The following is a 22449-nucleotide window of genomic DNA, read 5'->3' as shown; positions in this document are numbered from 1 at the left end:
AAGTACTGGTTTTGACTTACAATGCTGTTTATGGCTTGGCATTTAGCCAGCTCCAGGACTGCATACTTTAACAGGAATCAGCCCAACCAGTAAGGCCATTTGAGGAGAAAAAGTTAATAGTCTCCCATTTCCAGGAAGTAAAAGGGGCCAAGGGTAGGAGGTACTACTTTTCAGGAGCAGCATTAGCTCTCCAGACAGCCTTCCAATGAAGATTAGATTGGCTCCCTCCCTGATTTCATTTAGGAAATTTTTAAAAACAGCTTTTTTGTAGAGCATTTACAGCATATAATAGGCCATCAGTACATACATACTGTAAATGTACATGTCTGGTTCTCTTTGTGCCTATATGGATTTTAGAAATTTGTTATTTTTACCATGAAGATCCATCCATCCATCTCTTGTGAACTGCAATACGTGCCAGTTAATAAAGCAGTTAATTCCATTTGACCCTAACAAATTTATGTTGGTACATATCCAGAAGACTCACAACAAATAGCAGTGGAATTTTCAAAATTGACAGCCTACAAGTGCAGTTGGTTTTTTGTTTTTTGCTATTTTGTCATTTATTAGATTTTGAGTATTTAATAGTGAAACCATTAGAAATGTACTTCAGAGAACTGTTCTAGCTAATAATTCTGACTGATGCCTCATCCATCCCTCTGTGGTCATTCTAAGCAGCCTAAAGGCAACTTATAAATTTACTATAATATTGTTTTACTGTATATTAACTCAGTTACACTGGATATTTGGAAAACATAGCTAGATCTTACAAATGAAGCCTTCATACATTTTTTTAGATTCTGCTTGATTACTATATTTTATGTACAGCTCTGGACTGGTTATCATTACTAAAAGAACATTAATGCAACAGTTGTTCCAATTGAATTCACACAAAACTATCCAGTGTGGCTGGCTGGTGCTGGTCTTATTTATATAGACATTTACACATGTATCCGCTTGCATACATGCACGGTTCATCTAGAGAAGTTCACAGGGGATGCTCTTGTACCAGATGAGAAAACTTTTGGACACCCAGGGCTTTTTACTTGCAATTTTGGGGATCAAAATAATTAACTGAAATACTGAATGAATACCAGATGAATAAAGTGTGTCCAACATATAGTGCCTTTCTTTATTTGGAAAAATGCCTACATAACAAGAAAATGTTAAAGACTTAGAACCATGTTTGTAGCATTTATTTATTTGGAGAAGAAAAAGTGATCCTTGATTAGAAAATAGGAGAACAGTATTTCTAAAGCTGGAGAAGGTGATCCAGTTAGTAAAATATGAATATACACTATGTTTTAAACTTTGTGCTCATAACATTTTTTTCTAGAATGAGTTTCTTAAAAGTCTTCCACAACCATTTGGTCCATGAAGATAAAGCAGAAGGACGAAATTCCATCACACATTGTTATTATATAAACTACAGAGAGGGGACTTCAGCAGTTTAAGAAAATATTCTGTAATTGGTTTTTTCGCCTCAACAGCTTAAAATGTTAAGACAGTCCGGATGCTGAAACAGAGAAATAATATAAATGTGAGTTTTGTTCTTAACATTAAGCTAGCATTTCACTATCTCCTGTGATGCTCCAACCTGTTCTCGAGAGAAGGAGTGAAGCTTCTCTTGTGCAATTAACAGTAGCTATATACAATCATCCTGGGGATGCGAAGGGCAGCTCTTGAGCTTCCATAAAAATGTAATTTATTCAGACATCTCCATGTGTCTTCTGTTCTTAATAATCACAGAAGCACAGGAAGTTGCCCTTTACCAGACCATTCATCTAAGCCAGTGTTTTTCAACCTTGGCAACTTTAAGATGTGTGGACTTCAACTCCCAAAATTCCCCAGTGGGCAAGGGCAAGGCTGGCTGGGGAATTCTGGGAGTTGAAGTCCACACATCTTAAAGTTGCCAAGGTTGAGAAACCCTGGTCTAGGCTCTGTTCATCCTTTCTTTGACAGATATTCTTCATGGAGTTAGTATTTCTCATCATTAGCTTCCTGAACTTTTTTTTTTTTAATTTCAAGATTAAATCTAGGACTTCTATGGGAAAATCTCATCCCTGAATATAGGTGTGTCCTGTGCCTGACCGCCTGCCCAGTATTTTTTCCTATTCCCCTTTCGCAGAATTTGCTTAAACAAACTAACTGTTCGTAAACTGCTTTTCTTCACAGTGCAGTGCTTCCCTAAAAGGTGCTAACTGCAAGTTAACAAGCTCAGCTCTGTGGCCCTAATAAGTTAATTGACAGGCTTGTCCTGCTATCTGAAATTGGCAAGACCCTGAGCAGTTTCACCCTTTCTTTTGCCTCCTGAGCAGCTCCTGGCTGCCACAAGCTCCCTAAGCAAACAGTGGGGGCTAAGGCATTCCTTTCAATGGGCACAGGTAGTCCTCAGTTAGACGGTAACTGAGACCAGAATTTCTGTCACTAAGCCATGTGGTTGTAAAGCACAACACCACGTGACCACATCACTTAGTGATCACAATCCTGGCAGTCCCCATTGCTGTCATTAAATGAGGTTTGCAAGTTGTTAAGCGAGGACCTCCTTGCAATTTCCTGCCAGCTTCCAACAAGAAAAGTCAGTGGGGAAGCCAGCAGGAAGTTGCAAGTCCCAGGCAGCTCACAAGCAGGCCGGCAGGCAGTGGCTGCTGATGTGTGGGGAAGGGCATGTGAGATGCTACTGTGGCATGGTGTGAGCATGATGGGGTTTGGGGTGGCTGCTTCAGGGTGTGGGAGGGTGCACAAGGGTGCAGGAGGGCCAGTACGGCATGGTGCGAGCATGGCTGGGTGGGGTTATCTGCTGCCAGGTGCGGGAGACTTACCAGAGCAATTTGCGACCTTCCCTGCTGGCTTCCCTATTGACTTTGCTTGTAGGAAGCTGGCAGGGAAGGTCACCAATGGCGATCACATGACTGTGGGATGCTGCAACTGTCATAAGTCGTAACTTTGAATGAACAAGCAGTTGTTAACAAAGGACTACCTGCATTCCCCACTGTGTGCCAGCTTACTCTCTTGTAATCTCTTCCTCTCCAAATAGAAACACAAAATTAATTTCCCCTTGCTAGTTAGCCCAGAACCAAGGTGAAGATCCCAAAGGGTGGGGGAGTAGGGAAAAAGGGCCGTAAGATTTAATCCTTTTCCCCAGCTTCCTCATGAATCATGTTCTGGAAACTTTCCCCACCATTTGGGCTCACCCAGCTGTTTGGGGTTGTATCCTTCTGATGCTGTAAGTATGTTCAGGGCAATTTCTTAATAAACTTTTTTCAAGATTTATTACTGTCCTGGCATCTCCCTTAGTGTTCTCATTCTTTGGTATCCATCCTGCAACAAGTATGAGTAATTGTAGAGGGAAGAGAGAATGGCCTTGAGGGGAGGGAGGAAGAGCTGCTGGCAAGGCAATGTTCAGATAAAAGAAACCTGAGTCTGGGGCAGGAATGTAACTTACGTAAAAGCCTTAGACAAGTCCCTCCCTGGTTCAGGTGAAGATAAAAGGAAGGAGGGGGGAAGCATGTTCAGACCTGCAAGATTCTGTCACTATAAGTTTACAACAGAAGTAGCATTGTCCTACATGACTTTGGTTTCCTGATCTGGTCTGTCTTGAAGGGTTGACAGTAATAAATAGCAAACATAGGGCAAAAGAGAGACAGAAGAGCATCATCACCTTTTTCCTGATCGGAGCAGATCCAGCCCTTCATTGATTTTGTCAAAAGGTAATGTATGAGTGATTAAAGGATCCAAAATGAGTTTCTTCCTCATGAAGTCTGAAACCAATTTGGGGACAGAGTCTTTGCTTTTCCACCCTGAAAGAAAGATTGATTAGAATGCATTCCTGAAAGAAGGCCAGTAAAATTTTTGAAAAGACAGAGGAGTGTTTAATTGTCCTGCAGATTTAAATTAATGAAAAATGAAATCCGTTCTAAGCCACTTCTTCCTATATTGTAGTTTTCATTGTCATGGATGAGGCATCTACCTTGGAAGTGGAGAGAGTCACTGAAGGGAGAAAATTAGGATAAAACTTTGCTGTACATTGTTTTTCTCCTTTCAAGAATGTGATTGGGCTCAGACATCACATTAAGTGAGAGATGGACAACTTTTTACAGCCAGAAGCTGCACTTTGGGATACAATCAAGGGTACAACTGTTGGAATGATGATACAAAGTAGGTGGAATATCTCATATACTTAGTTGGGGCCAGGATTTTCTCTCCCCCCACCAGCCTTGGAAAGAGGTTCTTTGATTTATTTCAATTGTATTAAGCCCTTTTAGAATTCATTCAATAGGTTTCATTAATTTTCTAATATCTTATTATACAACTGCTGCTTCTTTTTCTGTATTTCTGGTTTCTAGGTAGTAGAAGACGCATGCTATTTATCACCTTTGTGGCTAGAGGGACTTGGAGAGATGAAACCAATGTGTTTATGTAGCCCACCTCTGCAAATGCCAATTTGTTTAAGCCATACCTGGCAGATTGATCCGATATGCTAAACCATAAAAAAAAAAGAATCAATTATGAGATGGACTGTTTTGATAGCTTTGGTATCTGACAATTTTTGTATGTTTTTGCATTGAGTGGCCAGATCCATCTTGTTCTGTATAACTGTATGTTTTTATTGTTCATTATTTTGTGCGCCGCCCAGGGTTGGTTTGGAGTTGGGCAGCGCCAAAGTCAAAATAAGTAAATAAACATCTGTAGTTCCTTGAATTTGAGTTACACCATATTATTTGGAAACATATCCACAGAAATCATTAATGTCCCCAAATACACAATGAAAATAATTATCATATCGTGAATTATCATGGGGAATGTTGTTGTTTATTTGTTTAGTCGCTTCCGACTCTTCGTGACTTCATGGACCAGCCCACGCCAGAGCTTCCTGTCGGTCGTCAGCACCCCCAGCTCCCCCAGGGATGAGTCCATCACCTCTAGAATATCATCCATCCACCTTGCCCTTGGTCGGCCCCTCTTCCTTTTGCCTTCCACTCTCCCTAGCATCAGCATCTTCTCCAGGGTGTCCTGTCTTCTCATTATGTGGCCAAAGTATTTCAGTTTTGCCTTTAATATCATTCCCTCAAGTGAGCAGTCTGGCTTTATTTCCTGGAGGATGGACTGGTTCGATCTTCTTGCAGTCCAAGGCACTCTCAGCATTTTCCTCCAACACCACAGTTCCAAAGCATCTATCTTCCTTCTCTCAGCCTTCCTTATGGTCCAGCTCTCGCTGCCATATGTTACTACGGGGAACACCATTGCTTTAACTATGCGGACCTTTGTTGTCAGTGTGATGTCTCTGCTCTTAACTATTTTATCGAGATTTGTCATTGCTCTTCTCCCAAGGATTAAGCGTCTTCTGATTTCCTGACTGCAGTCAGCATCTGCAGTAATCTTCGCACCTGGAAATACAAAGTCTTTCACTGCTTCTACATTTTCTCCCTCTATTTGCCAGTTATCAATCAAGCTGGTTGCCATAATCTTGGTTTTTTTGAGGTTTAGCTGCAAGCCAACTTTTGCACTTTCTTCTTTCACCTTCATCATAAGGCTCCTCAGTTCCTCTTCGCTTTCAGCCATCAAAGTGGTATCATCTGCATATCTGAGATTGTTAATGTTTCTTCCAGCGATTTTAACTCCAGCCTTGGATTCCTCAAGCCCAGCATGTCGCATGATGTGTTCTGCGTACAAGCTGAATAGGTAGGGTGAGAGTATACAGCCCTGCCGTACTCCTTTCCCAATCTTAAACCAGTCTGTTGTTCCGTGGTCTGTTCTTACTGTTGCTACTTGGTCGTTATACAGATTCTTCAGGAGGCATACAAGATGACTTGGTATCCCCATACCACTAAGAACTTGCCACAATTTGTTATGGTCCACACAGTCAAAGGCTTTAGAATAGTCAATAAAACAGAAATAGATGTTTTTCTGAAACTCCCTGGCTTTTTCCATTATCCAGCGGATATTGGCAATTTGGTCTCTAGTTCCTCTGCCTTTTCTACACCCAGCTTGTGCATCTGGCAATTCTCGCTCCATGAAGTGCTGAAGTCTACCTTGCAGGAACTTGAGCATTACCTTACTGGCATGTGAAATCATGGGGAATACTCTCAAATAATCATAGAATGGGGAAATACTGTCATATAATAAATCACATAAAAGGAGGTAATTGTTTTTGCACTTGTTATTCAAACTTTCTACCATACCTCCGAAGACACATCCTTTCCAGGTGCGGCCTGTGAAAAGCATCATTGGATCGTAAGTGATCTTACATGCAGCTGGGGGCACCCCCACAATGACACTGGTCCCAAAATTCTCATGGCAGGAAGCGAGGGCAGTCACCTGAGATCAAACAAACAAACAAGCAAACCAAAGACATGCTCTTTATCTGTTGATACATATTTTTACATTTACATGCTGCTCTTCAACATCCTCAGCTTTTCATAAAGGTTACAACCAAATGAAGGATAGAGAAAGTTCTTTTAGGCAACTGCACTCTCATTTTTCCCCTTTCGTTCATTTTACTGAAAAAAAAAATCAGGTGGAATTGTATATGCATTGCTTAAAACAATGATTCAAAATATAAAGCTAATCATAGTCAGATGATCAGTAGATGCACTGAAGAGTTTAAATCCCCAGCTGGACACAAATTCTCAGACAGGAAAGCCTAAGTGTAAAGATAAGCCTTTAATGTGCACCTGGAAGACACCACGGTTGGTGCTTCTCAGCGGGTAGGCACTGTCACTGAGGAGGTGCAGGATGAATCCATCTTCTCAGAACTCTTGACAGGGCTGTTGAAGCACTGGAGATACTGGTGGAAGCCATCCTTTCCCCCCAACCTCCTGTTGGTACTTCTGCTGTACTGGGGAGGAAATTGTTCCCAGCCTAAGCTCCATAGTAGGGAGAAGGTTTGCATAAACAAAGGTGTAATCCTGTCACCCTCTCTACGGTGAGGGGCATCTCAGACCTTCACTCTTTGATGTGATGAACATAAGGAGTGTCTTATTTTTGTTTACTAAAATCATTTACATTCTACTCCTTATTTTAAAAATGTTGAAACGGTCTACATCGATGAAAAAACAGAATAAAAGCAGAACAAAAATAAGCTATAAAAGTATATATTGGGGCAACTTCATGGATACAGAAAAATAACATATAATATCAGTTTTTAAATAGCTCTCAGAGTCCTTGCTCAGAAATTGCTTTATTTTCTCATGCAGTTAAGTGACAAGTATAACTGCCCAGAGTCCCCTATATGAGGGAGATGGGCGGTGATAAAAATATGATTGATTGATTGATTGATTGATTAAATAAATAAATAACATTCCATTCCCAATCACAGGGACACCAAAATGAGGAAATGGGTTCATAATGCAAACCCTGCTTTTTCAAACTTGTGCTGCAACATTGCACACTCATACAAAAGGGGTGGCATTTTCAATGCATTGCATGTTTGGACACTTGTCTTCCCTGACACATTATGTCACAAGAGGGAAGTCTTTGAAATATAAATATGTAGATAGACTTAGATATAGAATCAAAGCAGAATGTTTTCTCTTTTATTAATTACAAAATCTCCATCACATTTTGGTTGATTTGGGGAGGCCCAGCACTTTATGTCAATAGAGGAATTATGTTTTGCTCCCCTAGATGTACCTTGCTGTGTGAGCCTAGCCTATAAGATCAACTGGTCTCTTTTCAGGGGCTTCTAATGCAATCTTCTCAGGGATGAACTGGCTTCTAGAGGTTTTAAGTCTGATACACTAATCCAACAGACAGTCTCCACTTAGATGTCCTCAGGCCACTGGCTAACCGTACTCTGCTCTGGCAGTACATTCCTCCTCCATCAGACATTTCTACTCCTTTTTCTTCCCTTTCTGTTATAGCATTCCCAGGGATACTAAGAAACAGTATTATCATAATGTCAGATGTCAATAACATAATGGTGTGACCACATCTGGGATACTGTATGCAGTTCTGGTCACCACACCTCAGAAAGGATATAGTGGAGCTAGAGAAGGTTCAGAGGAGGGCAACTAAAATAATCCAAGAGTTGGTGCAGGTTCCCTATGGGGAAGAGTTGTGACATTTGGGGGTTTTTAGTCTATAGAGGAAGCAAATGACAGGGGGCATGATTGAGGTGTACAAAATTATCCATGGTATGGATAAAATGGAAAAGGAAAAGCAATTTTCCCAAAACATTAGAACCAGAGATCATTATGTGAAACTGAATCTTGGAAGAATCAGGATAGACAAAAAGAAATTTTTCTACACAATGTATAATTCAACTTGTAATTTGTTCCATCCAGTAACCAGGAGTATACTGGCTGCTCTGGCCAATTTCTGGCTGGGACCCATAGATGATGTTGGTTATGGGGTGCTGGAGCTAACAACCGATTGCTGCTGTATGTTGCTGTGCTATAGTTGGAGAGCAGCGATGTACTGAATTTTGATAGTGTGTTCCTTCAGAGAATTCAAGGTGATATGCATGATTGTCCTCTACAACCTTCAATCCAATGTTAACTTTAAAACAACCCTTGATAATTTATTAGGCTGGAATTGGATCATCTTTTTGAACTTGTAATCATTAGGCAAGATTGGATCCCTGAGACAGAAAATGCTCTACAATAATATAGAGGAAGTATAACACACATGAGGCTATAAATTGCCAGACCCAACCTCTGGCAGAAGATATTTAATATCCATAGGACTGCACAACAGGCTATTTTAATTCTGTCTTATCTGCATTATTTATTGTGATAGTTTCCAAAGTTACATACCATGGTTTCAGTGCGCCCAATCACTTCAAAGGAATAGTCTACTCCACCCTCAGTCAAGTCAAACAGCACTTCATTGATGGGCTTCTTGAAATCGAGGGGGTTGATACATTCTGTGGCTCCCATTTCTTTAGCCTTAGCAAATTTATCCTTGTTGATGTCAACTCCAATGATTCGAGAAGCTCCAGCTGCTTTACAGCCCATGACTACTGAGAGACCAACTCCACCCAAGCCAAAGACAGCACAGATAGAACCAGGCTCTACCTAGAAAATCATGAAGTCAGTATACATGGCATGGTTGTTTTTTTAATTATCTTAACAAGCTTTATAGAAAGAAATATAAAAAATGCAAAATACAAAAAGGAAAAAGGGAAAACAAAAGGAAAAGGAAAAGGAATACATGAAAAAACTATGGCATGGTTCTGCTTTCTCAAGATGGGTGATCCATGCAGTAGACAAATTACCCTGATGTGGGAAAAAAACTTAAGTCCTCAACTAACTACTGAAAACTGGATCTGGAGTTAATCTTGTCTGAGGATTATTTTCAACCTGCTTGGCTCATTCTCTGGGCTGAAGGTTGCCTAGATATAACACCATGTAATATGGGCCTTCTAATATATAGTACAATATATAAAAAAATAGTACAATATTTTTGAAATTTTTAGTCATGAGCTCTGGCACTCGGTATCTATTCCATCTGCCAATTGTTTCTGAAGTACTTGAAATCCAACCTGCAATTTTCCTACTTTCTCCTCACCATCTATGGAACCCAAATGCATCTAGCATAGTCTTCAGCTTGCAGGGAGCACCTCCGGCCAAGAATTGCTCAGCTGTTAGTCAATAGCTGTACTTCAAGAATGCCAGCTAATTATCACTCACCTAGTAAACTAGCATTCAAGTTTTCTATCAGCATGAGGTAAAATAGTTGCATGGGAAGGTGCTTTAATGTTTCAAGGGCATTTCTCCAATGTCTTCAGATACGTCACCTCCCTGACACCTACAGTTTCACCCAGACTATAGCCTGCCATGTTGTAGACATGAAATGACCTCTGGTCTGCAGTACATCAAGCCCCAATATTTTAGGTGTCTGTTAAAATAGTTTTTAGGATGGCCTTTCACTGCCAAGCTAACTTCCATTAATATTTCTTTAATCTTTTTTTTTGCCTCTTTGTAAAGCTGTTTTTATATATAATTGTTGTACACTGCACTAGCAATTATGTAATTCAAAGCAGCCTAAATATTTTAGGGATAGCTACCATAACTTCAGCAAAGGATCGTTACCTTGTCGTGGTGCTGGAGCTTGAGCACCTCAATGATGCCATGAGCTAAACCGTGAAGGGCCACCCAAGACGGGAAGGTCATAACAGAGAGGTCAGACTAAATGCGATCCCTGGGGAAGGTAATGGCAACCCACCTCAGTATTCTTGCCGTGAAAACTAAATGGATCAGTACAACCAGAGATATGTCGGTATACCATCGGAAGATGAGACCCCCAGGTCGGAAGATGGTCAAAATGCTACTGGGGAGGAACAGAGGATGAGCTCAACTAGCCCCAGACGTGATGACGCAGCTAGCTCAAAGCCGAAAGGACGGCTAGCGGCCGACGGTGCTGGTGGTGAACGGCGAATCCGATGTTCTAAGGATCAACACACCATCGGAACCTGGAATGTAAGATCTATGAGCCAGAGCAAATTGGATGTGGTTATTGGTGAGATGTCAAGATTAAAGATAGACATTCTGGGCGTCAGTGAATTGAAATGGACTGGAATGGGCCACTTCACATCAAATGACCACCAGATCTACTACTGCGGACAAGAGGACCACAGAAGAAATGGAGTAGCCTTCATAATTAATAGTAAAGTGGCTAAAGCAGTGCTTGGATACAACCCAAAAAACGACAGAATGATCTCAATTCGAATTCAGGGCAAGCCATCTAACATCACAGTGATCCAAATATACGCCCCAACCACAAATGCTGAAGAAGCTGAAGTAGAGCAGTTCAATGAGGATCTGCAGCACCTACTGGACAACACGCCTAAAAGAGATGTTATTTTCATCACAGGAGACTGGAATGCTAAGGTGGGCAGTCAAATGACACCTCGAATTACAGGTAAGTATGGCCTGGGAGAACAAAACGAAGCAGGACACAGGCTGATAGAATTTTGCCAAGACAATTCACTCTGCATAACAAACACTCTCTTCCAACAACCTAAGAGACGGCTTTATACATGGACTTCACCAGATGGACAACACCGAAATCAGATTGATTACATCCTTTGCAGCCAAAGGTGGCGGACATCTGTACAGTCGGTAAACAAGGCCTGGAGCTGACTGTAGTTCAGATCACGAACTTCTTCTTGCACGATTTAGGATCAGACTAAAGAGATTAGGGAAGACCCACAGATCAGCTAGATATGAGCTCACTAATATTCCTAAGGAATATGCAGTGGAGGTGAAGAATAGATTTAAGGGACTGGACTTAGTAGATAGGGTCCCGGAAGAACTCTGGACAGAAGTTGGCAGCATTGTTCAGGAGGCGGCAACAAAATACATCCCAAAGAAAGAGAAAACCAAGAAGGCAAAATGGCTGTCTGCTGAGACACTAGAAGTAGCCCAAGAAAGAAGGAAAGCAAAAGGCAACAGTGATAGGGGGAGATATGCCCAATTAAATGCAAAATTCCAGAGGTTAGCCAGAAGAGATAAGGAATTATTTTTAAACAAGCAATGCGTGGAAGTGGAAGAAGACAATAGAATAGGAAGGACAAGAGACCTCTTCCAGAAAATTAGAAACATTGGAGGTAAATTCCAGGCAAAAATGGGTATGATCAAAAACAAAGATGGCAAGGACCTAACAGAAGAAGAAGAGATCAAGAAAAGGTGGCAAGAATATACAGAAGACCTGTATAGGAAGGATAACAATATCGGGGATAGCTTTGACGGTGTGGTCGGTGAGCTAGATCCAGACATCCAGAAGAGTGAGGTTGAGTGGGCCTTAAGAAGCATTGCTAATAAGAAGGCAACAGGAGACGACGGCATCCCAGCTGAACTGTTCAAAATCTTGCAAGATGATGCTGTCAAGGTAATGCATGCTATATGCCAGCAAATTTGGAAAACATAAGAATGGCCATCAGACTGGAAAAAATCAACTTATATCCCCATACCAAAAAAGGGAAACACTAAAGAATGTTCAAACTATCGAACAGTGGCACTCATTTCACATGCCAGTAAGGTAATGCTCAAGATCCTGCAAGGTAGACTTCAGCAGTTCATGGAGCGAGAATTGCCAGATGTACAAGCTGGGTTTAGAAAAGGCAGAGGAACTAGAGACCAAATTGCCAATATCCGCTGGATAATGGAAAAAGCCAGGGAGTTTCAGAAAAACATCTATTTCTGTTTTATTGACTATTCTAAAGCCTTTGACTGTGTGGACCATAACAAATTGTGGCAAGTTCTTAGTGGTATGGGGATACCAAGTCATCTTGTATGCCTCCTGAAGAATCTGTATAACGACCAAATAGCAACAGTAAGAACAGACCACGGAACAGCAGACTGGTTTAAGATTGGGAAAGGAGTACGGCAGGGCTGTATACTCTCACCCTACCTATTCAACTTGTATGCAGAACACATCATGCGACAAGCTGGGCTTGAGGAATCCAAGGCTGGAGTTAAAATCTCTGGAAGAAACATTAACAATCTCAGATATGCAGATGATACCACTTTGATGGCTGAAAGTGAAGAGGAACTGAGGAGTCTTATGATGAAGGTGAAAGAAGAAAGTGCAAAAGCTGGTTTGCAGCTAAACCTCAAAAAAACCAAGATTATGGCAACCAGCTTGATTGATAACTGGCAAATAGAGGGAGAAAATGTAGAAGCAGTGAAAGACTTTGTATTCCTAGGTGCAAAGATTACTGCAGATGCTGACTGCAGTCAGGAAATCAGAAGACGCTTAATCCTTGGGAGAAGAGCAATGACAAATCTCGATAAAATAGTTAAGAGCAGAGACATCACACTGACAACAAAGGCCCGCATAGTTAAAGCAATGGTGTTCCCTGTAGTAACATATGGCTGCGAGAGCTGGACCATAAGGAAGGCTGAGCGAAGGAAGATCGATGCTTTTGAACTGTGGTGTTGGAGGAAAATTCTGAGAGTGCCTTGGACTGCAAGAAGATCAAACCAGTCCATCCTCCAGGAAATAAAGCCAGACTGCTCACTTGAGGGAATGATATTAAAGGCAAAACTGAAATACTTTGGCCACATAATGAGAAGACAGGACACCCTGGAGAAGATGCTGATGCTAGGGAGAGTGGAAGGCAAAAGGAAGAGGGGCCGACCAAGGGCAAGATGGATGGATGATATTCTAGAGGTGACGGACTCGTCCCTGGGGGAGCTGGGGGTGTTGACGACCGACAGGAAGCTCTGGCGTGGGCTGGTCCATGAAGTCACGAAGAGTCGGAAGCGACTAAACGAATAAACAACAAGCTACCATAAAGTGGTGGTGTTCAAACTTTGCTGCTTGAGAAGTATGTTTTGCTATGCTTTTGTTTTCTGCTGCTACTTTCATGCTACAGCTGCAATTCTTGGGTTTCACTGACTTGTGGCTGAAGTTAGCATAAACAGAGGCTTCTTCTACGTGGCCCCAAACCTTTTGTGTGTGTGTGTGCTGTGTATGCTTTCAACAGATTTTGCAAGGACTTTTCCATGGCAACAAAAGTCCTGTACTAACTAGCCCCAAAACTCTGGGGGCCAAAGCATCTGTGATTGATATTTGAGATACTGAAGTTCTTTATAGGCAAAATGGTTTTCTACTGGAGAGAACTCCTCTCTGTCCTAGCTTTATGGTTTCTTGGTTCTCTTTTCTCCCTGCAGGCAAGCTGCATCTTATGTTGGGTTTCGGGACAGCCTGACAGCCAGCCATAGTGTTTCTTATTTTTTGTTCACAGTGAAAACAAACACAGCTAAGGAAAGGTAGGGCTGGGGGAATGAGTAGGGTGCTGGTAAGAGGCTGGTTTTTGCGTTCTCTTATTGGTTAGCAAGAGGACATGTTTGTCAGCAATCCATGGCTACAATGGAAGCATTCATTAGCAGACTCTATCAGTGACATTGGAAGCAGTGGTGGTGTAAAAAATGCCCCACATCATTTTTCATCTCAAGGTTTTCATTTATAACAGAGAACTACAAAGTGGAGCACAACATGTGCTCTGGAAGGTCATCATAATAACTAATTAGGCTATGTGCTGTTGACATTAGACTACATGGAACATTATAGGAAATGCCAATGATTCTTGGGAATTTTATATCATTTTTCAACCCAGGAATTTAATATGGAGCAAAGAATGCTGGGCAATGAACAGAACAAATGCAGCCTGAATCAAATTGAAAAGGTTTGGTTCAGGCAGGCAGATAGGTTGTTGAGTGAAATGCACATCACTGTAGCTGCCTTTAAATAAAGTGCATGTTCTTGAAATCAGTGCTCTAGGGCTTACCTTAGCTGTCTGTATGGCTGCCCCATAACCGGTTGAAAACCCACAGCCAATCAGACATACTTTTTCCAAAGGGGCTGCAGGATCAATTTTGACCACTGCAGTGTCATGTACCACGGTGTATTCAGTGAAGGTGCTGGTGCTAATGAAGTGGTGGAGGCTCTTTCCTCTGCATGTGAATCTGCTGGTGCCATCAGGCATTAAGCCACTAGCTGAACTAAGGCTGTGAAAAAAAAGACACACAGAGAGAAAAGGTTACAGCTGGCAAAAAGGGACTTTGCGAAGACCAAAGGTCAAAGTCTACGAGTCATTAAATATTCTTTGCATTTAGCATTTGGAGTTTCTAAGTGCATGTTGACAAGGGGAGGAGAGAGAGCACAGGTGGGTCTGCCGAACATGACAGGCTAAAATCAGGTTGAATAGTTTATGGTTCAGTGTAATGTGGGAAGGGAGCCAAACTATAGCCTTAACATGAAGTGTGATTCAGGCCCTTGGATTAAGCCACAGGGCAAGTTATTTGTTTAGGCCAGTGTTTTTCAACCTTGGCAACTTTAAGAGGTGTGGACTTCAAAGCACGTTGGCTAGGGAATTCTGGGAGTTGAAGTCCACACCTCTTAAATTTGCCAAGGTTGCGAAACTCTGGTTTAGACATTGTACGTCATAGAAAAACAGCAGCTATATTTTGATAACCTGACTCTGAGGTGAAACCCAGCCAGCCCAGCAGCAGGGAGGAAATGAACCCCTTCCTCCTTTGCCATGATCCTGAGGAAAATCTGCCACTAAATTGTTCTCTTTATTGGAAAAAGACTTTGGTACAGCATACTGAAGGGAATTTTCTTCTAATCCAAATGCAAACTTCAAGGAGAGAATTTTCTAATTGCCTCTGCCCATGTTTTGCAACCCTGTATATTTTCACATGTGCACACAAACACCCAAACTGAGTCCTAATTAAATTTCAAGATTATTTGTTTTCTTACGTTCCATTACTTGTATACTGCCACAATTGCATATTTCTAAGTGGTTCACAAACAGCAAAAGCATGACAAGCACAACCTAACACTTATTTAAAATGATACAAAATTAATACTGCATACTGCCAAACAGGTGGTGGCAAGGAAAGCAGAGGGACTGATTTCTAAAGCCTTGTGGAATAGCCAAATTTTACCAGTTTTCCAGAAGATGGCGAAAGTGGAGGCCCTCTAGATTTCAAGGTTAGGGCAGCAAATCAGGAACTTTTGTGTCCCCTTTACCTCCCAGACTGTGGGTAACCAGGGCATCCTGCTGCGAGGAGCCCAAATAGGCCAGAGTCAGCTTGGAGGAAATGGTTCTGTAGGTACTCTGACCACATATTCTGGCATTTATAGGTTAAATCCAGCCCTTTAAATTGTACTTGAGTATCTATTGGAAGCCATTGCAGCGCCCACAATATAGGTGCTATTCTGCTTAACTGGCTCAAACTAGTCAAAGTGCTGACTGCTGCACTCTATACCAACTGCAGTTTTCAGGTTTGTCTTCAAAGATGGCCTCAGAATGCATTGCATTAATCCAATCTGGAGGTAATGAAGGTCTGAGTAGCTAGGATAGCTCAGCTTGCTTCATCCCAGCCTGATCCTTAGAGCCTCTAGATATTAGATGAGAAACTTCACAGACTCTCCTGTTTGTTCTAGATATAAGCTGGATATCCACAGCATGTTGATGACGCCTAATCTTGAACCAAAGGATGATCTCCAGTGTCTTCATGTAGACCTAAATAAATGGTGTGCTACAGAAGTTGGCATTTTCCCCCATATAGCATGGGAGAGAATGCCAACTTCTGTAGTACACTATTTATTTATTTATTTATTAAATGTATATACCGCCCATCTCGCTATATAAGTGACTCTAGGCAGCTTAAGGTAAAGGTAAAGGTTTCCCTTGACGTAAAGTCCAGTCGAGTCCGACTCTAGGGGGCGGTGCTCATCTCCGTTTCAAAGCCTTAGAGCCGGCGTTGTCATAGACACTTCCGGGTCATGTGGCCAGCATGACGACTCGGAACGCCGTTACCTTCCCGCCGAAGCGGTACCTATTGATCTACTCACATTTGCATGTTTTCGAACTGCTAGGTTGGCAGGATCTAACATATAAAAGAGGTAACCGGCTTGCCTGCTCATCCCCCTTCATTACTGGCTCCCATTCAGAAAGGAATGGAACCACTGCAATACAGTATTCCCAACTCCCACTCCACATAAGCAGTCCAGGGGGATATCATGGTGAAAGGTATAAACTAACAGGACAAGGCGGGGTCTCTGTTGGGACCAGCCCATGGTTGTTTTTGAGACCAGGATTTCCTGAGCCACTCCTGACCCTGTTTCAAGAACATAAAGTCTACCAGCATTAATAGTCTCCAACACCTGCCCCAAGATGAGTTCAGGAAACTCAGATAGGTTGCTAGGGAGCTAGGTGGGTAGTCCACCAGCAGAATCCCTACCTTGTTTGTGAAGCCCAGTCTCAGGTATAAACACTTGCATCTAGTCACTTCTAGAGTCGTATTTCTGAAACAGCCGGGTTATCATGGAGTGTGATCAGAACTTCATCCTTACCATTAAGGTTACCATTAAGGTTATTACACCACTGAAACTCTGGAACAGTGTTTCTCAACCCTGAAGATGTGTGAACTTCAACTCCCAGAATTGGCTGGCTGGGGAACTCTGGGAGTTGAAGTCCATACATCTTCAAGTTGTCGAGGTTGAGAAATCCTGCCCTGGAGGGTAGATATCAGAGAGGGGAATTCTCCCATTTTTTCCAGCCAAGTTTTGTGATATTATCAGGTTTTGTGTACTAAATATGAGATGCTCTTCAGTGTTGAAGGCAGCTGGACCTACAGAATATGGCAGAGGACATAGTAGGAGAGCCAAGTTCAAAGCTCAGAATTTTAAGCCAGCTGGTATTCTTCATCTTACCCTCAGGAGATTAATTCCTCAGGAGACTAGGTGAGATTAGAGGAATAATATGCAATAGTTATAAGGAAGTTAGCAAACAAGTTCTTACTTGTGGAAGCTTTCAGCACCCTTTTTAATCTTGCCTGTTGTATATGCTCTAGTTGAAACACTTGTTTCAAATTAAATTACACTTCTGTTAATTGCTTTGATTTCCTTTTCTGTATTCAGGGTATGTGTTGGGCAGGAGACAGAAGAAAGACAGTTTGGGTAACAACAACTTGAGGATTGCCCTGGACTTGTTCAGAAGCCACAGTTGATTTGCTGTTGAAAGTCACAGGTTCCCCTTTAAGCCTCTCATATAGTACTAAAAGCAATTAAGCTCTCATATACGTACATCTTAACCAAAGTCTTAGTGCCAATTAGAGGCATATGAAAAATGGATTAATGTAACAAGGATTAAATCCAGACATAGATTAGGCCCATCAAAGTCAATGCAGCCTGATGGAAGTTACTAATTAATAATTAAAGCTCCACTGATTACATTGAATCTTCTCCAAGAAATTTGTTCTGGATCCAACCCAGAGACAAAATATTAATTCCATTTAGTGTTATTTCTGAATTGGCCCCTTTAATGTAATTTCAATCATAATAACTAAATAATATATTAAAATACTATCTTTGCTAGGGAAAGAAATAGAAAAGAAATTGAAGCTTACTCATTCGAAGTACACAAGTTGCCTTTAGAACTCTGGCAAGACCTGCATTTTCCACATTGTGGAACAAAGAGTGGAATTACTTTATCTCCTAGAAACAAAAGCAAATAGTTATAGCTAGCATGGTCCAAATCCATTGCAAACAAGCACCCAGCTATTTAAATGAAACAAAACACTCCTCAGTGGTGCTGATTTCAATTGGTTTGGGAGCCATGAGCAAAATACTTTGAAAGTAAGATGTTTGGAAATAGTTACGATTGTCTATATTCTATGGATACCCTTCTTTGTACTTTTAAGTACAATAATGTATGTACTGTAGTTAAAGATGGATACCAAGGATCAGGAGATAGATCAAATGCTCATTTATTTTAAAAGAAATGCAGTAGGAATCTGGGAAGCATAATAAGATCTTTAGGACTTCATGTCTTATCAAATCCACTACTTTTTAAATTCAAATGAAGTTTCTTTCATTCCTGGGACTAAAAGGCACAATACTGATTGAAGGTATGAAATGTCTTGTATTTAGGAGCTTCAGTTTGTTGACACCGAGGTAAAGTCTCCTTTGAATTGAACTTGACTGCTAGGGACTCCATGAAACATCCATGTAAGTTTCTTGACAACAGCACATAATAGTTTGTCATTGCCTTGTTCTGGAATGTTTTTTCCCAAATTTAGCTGATAGTTGTGGCATTTCTTCATGGCATGATAAACCATATCACTTTCTAAATTATTACAAATACAGTGCTTTAATGTTGTATTAGCCCTTGCACTACTTCAGGCTTAGTAAGTATAGATGGGAGTTAAAAACTATGTTACAAGGGAATAACTATTCATCAACACACAAAAATCCAGCAAAAGGAATGCACAGTCAATGCAAATGCACCTTATTTGAAACAAAAACAAAAGGGAAAAGCTAATCATATGTCCACTTTGGGACAAAGCATTCATGATCCTCTTTTGTAAGACATATTTATATAGTGATTCTGGATGTTATGTTAATTTTGCCACACCCTGTTCTACTGAGAAGCCAGTGAAAATATGCCAGATGTTTTGGTGTTCTGGGCCAGGTTTTAGTGTCCTTGTGTAACCTGCCCCTTCCTGGGCCCCAATTGTCCTCATACCTGGTTTCACACAAGTCACTCCCTCTCCAATGCTTTCCACGACCCCAGCTGCTTCATGGCCCAGCACCATTGGCAAAGGCATGGCAAAAGCACCACTGATCACATGTTCATCTGAGCGACAGATTCCTGTGGCCAAAATCTGCAAAGAAATGAAATCATGCTCCCAGATAGCAGGAAAATACCTTTGTTTGTATTTTGAGCCTGCATCATATTGAAAATAAGACATACTAAATTAAAATGGTGATTTCCATTTTTACAAGCTGAACAACTATGACTCATCATAATGCTCATTATCTTCTAGGGGTTTTTTTTAGCATAGGTTGTTAGAGTTGCTTAATCCAAATATCTTATTTTTACTTGCATGACACAGCATGCTTAACAGAATAGGGGATGTGAAAACGAAGAGGCATAATTCTTGGAAGGAAAAGCTGGTAATGACCAATAAAATTTTGCTTGGCACTATTTCTATATTTGAAAATATTTGCCTGAAAAAAGCAATTAAAAGCCAACTAAATAAAATCAGCACAGGGCAGATTTATATTCTTTCAGAAATACATAATTTGAAATGTAGGTTTCCTCAAAATACTCATCTCCAATTTTTTTGTATTGGGGCTGTGTTGAAACATTAGGGGAATAAGAAAATTGATAGATAACAAAGTTCTAATTTGTATTTTAGTCTCCCAAATTCATGTCAGTTCAGCTCATGTTGCAATTGCATAAAGTGAATTTCTCAATTGCCTCTTCTGTAATTCAGCAAAAACACCATTGTGCTAACACTATCCTGCCTGATTAGAAAACCATTTCTTGCACTTTTTAAAAGCTGTCATATTAAAATATCCCAAACATAGAAAAATTTCAAAAATGGAATAACTTTAAACACTAAAAAATAAAACAGAACTCAACAATCTGTTTATCTTAGTTGAAATCATGGTTGATCTAAGCTGACCATTACAGCCTCAGTCGGGAAATGATGTGTGGAGCTTCATCACACACTGATCATCAGTGGTATCCTTATTTTTCCCATTGGTAATAATATCATTTGGATATATATTGGAGGAGGAGGAGGCTGTGAGGCTGCAGTGAAAATGGGTTTAGTGTCCATGGTGCTCTCCTTCTGGTTTACCTTAATGCGGACTTCATGTGCTTTTGGAGGTGCTACTTCAATCTCCTCAATGCTCAGGGGTTTTTTCAGCTCCCAAGCAACAGCTGCTTTGCACTTTATCACCTGTAAAAAAAATACCAGAGGCATTAAAGGAATGACATGGTGACATTTGAGCAAGCTTTCAGATTTCCTTCATTGCATTAACTCACTGATATCAGAACTACAACTCCTGTCCCTTATAATTGCTAGCCAAAATGGCTATTGAGATAAATTGACATGCAAGATTTGCCTGTTGTCATTCAGTTAGTTTGATAGATTAGAAACCTCCCTCTAAATCTAACTTGTATTTCTTCATTCTTGATTGTATTTTTTTTAAAAAAAGTATGGTCTTCTTTGCTTAGTACCTGCTATTCATATAGTTAAACTAAAATTGCTATGGATGTCATTTCTGTTTGAACCATTATAATTGTTTAAATATACTGCTTTGAAAGGCTTGTGTGTGTGTGTGTCTTCAAGTCAGTGTTGACTCCTGGCAATTGCCTGGCCAAGTCCTTGCAGTTTTCTTGGCAAGGGTTTTCAAAAGTGATTTGCTACTGCCTTCTTCCTAGGGCTGAGAGAGAGGGACTGGCCCAAGGTCACCCAGCTGGCTTTGTGACTAAGAAACTCACGGTCTCCCAGTTTCTAGCCTGATACCTTAACCGCTTCACCAAACTGGGTCTCAAAAGGCTTTATAAATATTGTTTTAATATGTAACTTCTCAGTGTCTTTACGAAAGAAAAAAAATGAAAAACAAGGCAAGTCTAAACATTCCTGTTCCTATCTGCTGGTGAAAAAATAGTGAAAAAACAATATTTGGCAGCTGTATGTAACCAGTAGCTCTAAAAGAATTAGACTTTTAAAACACAAATTACAGGAATCAAAAGTTAAGCATTCCTAAGTGGATTGCTTTCACCAGGAATTTATTATGCATATGTTTACCATTCCAATAAAATCAGGGCAATGTTAGCTGGACTCTCCCTATTTTTACTCTCATTGCGAAAGAGTTTGGTGTCATTAGACCAAAAACAAGTGTTAAATGTTATAGCCTTCTGCAAACAAAGTCTTTGTTGTAATACTGCATTTAATTTAATTTCACAATTCAATGAGCTCTTTCTATCCCTTGCAATATGCAAAATATGTGTTTTTCTTCTAATGACCACGTTTTACATTCAATAAGCTCTTTTTCTGAATTCCATTTTAATTTATTATTTTGGTTTTATTGCAAAAGTTATAACTAGGTGGGTGGGGGTGAATTTATGTGTACATTTTCAGTTTATAAACCACATGTATAATTGCAACTGAAAGAGACTACACAAGCTAACAGAATACTGTAAAATAAAAAATGGTGTCTTTCACCATAACGAGAAATTTACTTTGTACTGTGAATGAATCCACACAAACTTGTCTACTTACTTTGCCTGCAGTACTCATGGTGCTCCTTTTTGGTTTTGTAGTCACTGCTGTTCTCTGCTTCCTTGCTGTAAAAATCAAGGACGCACCCAGTCTCTGAATTGATCAGCGCGGGTTGGAAGGCTTGCTTTTCAGCTGCACAGAGGCTGCAGCTTTTCAACCAATCTCACTAACTGCCCGAGTCCACCCCTGAACTAAAAAAGGAAATACTTTTGGACCTCCCCTTTCTTGATCTAAATTCCAACTCAAAAGCTGAGTTGCCTAAAAACATCTGACAGCCTTGTAAATATACACATCGGAATTGCTATTAGCAAAGACATTTTTAGCTGAGCTCTTGATTTTATTTGTCAGATTCATATCTGCCCTTCCTTCAGGTGCTTACAATTCATCCCCTGTAGGTTGGACAGAGAGAGGGAGAGGGAGATTCACCCAAGGTCACCCCAGTGAGCAACTCTGGCTGATGGTGGACTTGGATCTGGTCTCCTCAGTTCAACACTTTAATTACTACCTCACAGTGACACCATGCAGGTTAATCATCATTGTCTTAATCATCATGATCACCAAGTTTGGTGAAGATGGGCAGATTGTTTTATATTGCCTCATTTGCATTCCTGCACAGATTGTAAAAGGAGAGTTTCTCGTCTTTCATGAGTAGCACAAATGTCCTGTAAGTTACAGGAAATTATCCCTCCTCTTCCAGATTGTGATAGCTAGATGATAGCTAGCTAGCTGGATGATAGAAGATATATAGACAGATAAATAGATAGATGAGAGAGAGAGAGAGAGAGAGAGAGAGAGAGAGAGAGAATTAATGAGTCTGAAACCTCAAACTGTACATGCAAAAAACAAAGCATGAAATAATGTAGCTTTTGCTGACCTGTACCCTTAGGTGTGTTGAGACTGTAAATCCCAG

The 22449-nt window shown here is 40.7% G+C and overlaps 1 protein-coding gene across 1 annotated transcript; it reads right to left on the bottom strand.

Moving 5' to 3' along the window:
- Positions 1 to 1193: 1193 nt before the first annotated feature.
- LOC134502231 (alcohol dehydrogenase 1) lies at positions 1194 to 21733 on the bottom strand. The gene is made up of 9 exons (XM_063310451.1): positions 21540 to 21733; positions 20109 to 20210; positions 18986 to 19124; positions 17868 to 17955; positions 14237 to 14456; positions 8757 to 9017; positions 6183 to 6318; positions 3662 to 3800; positions 1194 to 1516 (listed from the first exon to the last, which is right to left on the bottom strand). The coding sequence occupies exons 1-9, from the start codon at positions 21555 to 21557 to the stop codon at positions 1492 to 1494; spliced, it is 1128 nt and encodes a 375-aa protein (XP_063166521.1). The 5' UTR covers positions 21558 to 21733; the 3' UTR covers positions 1194 to 1491.
- Positions 21734 to 22449: the final 716 nt, after the last annotated feature.

This window comes from Candoia aspera, chromosome 8 (genome assembly GCF_035149785.1).
Source record: "Candoia aspera isolate rCanAsp1 chromosome 8, rCanAsp1.hap2, whole genome shotgun sequence".
Taxonomy (NCBI): Eukaryota; Metazoa; Chordata; class Lepidosauria; order Squamata; family Boidae; genus Candoia; species Candoia aspera.
The sequence above is the reverse complement of the archived record's forward strand: the minus strand, read 5'-3'. Positions and strand labels throughout refer to the sequence as shown.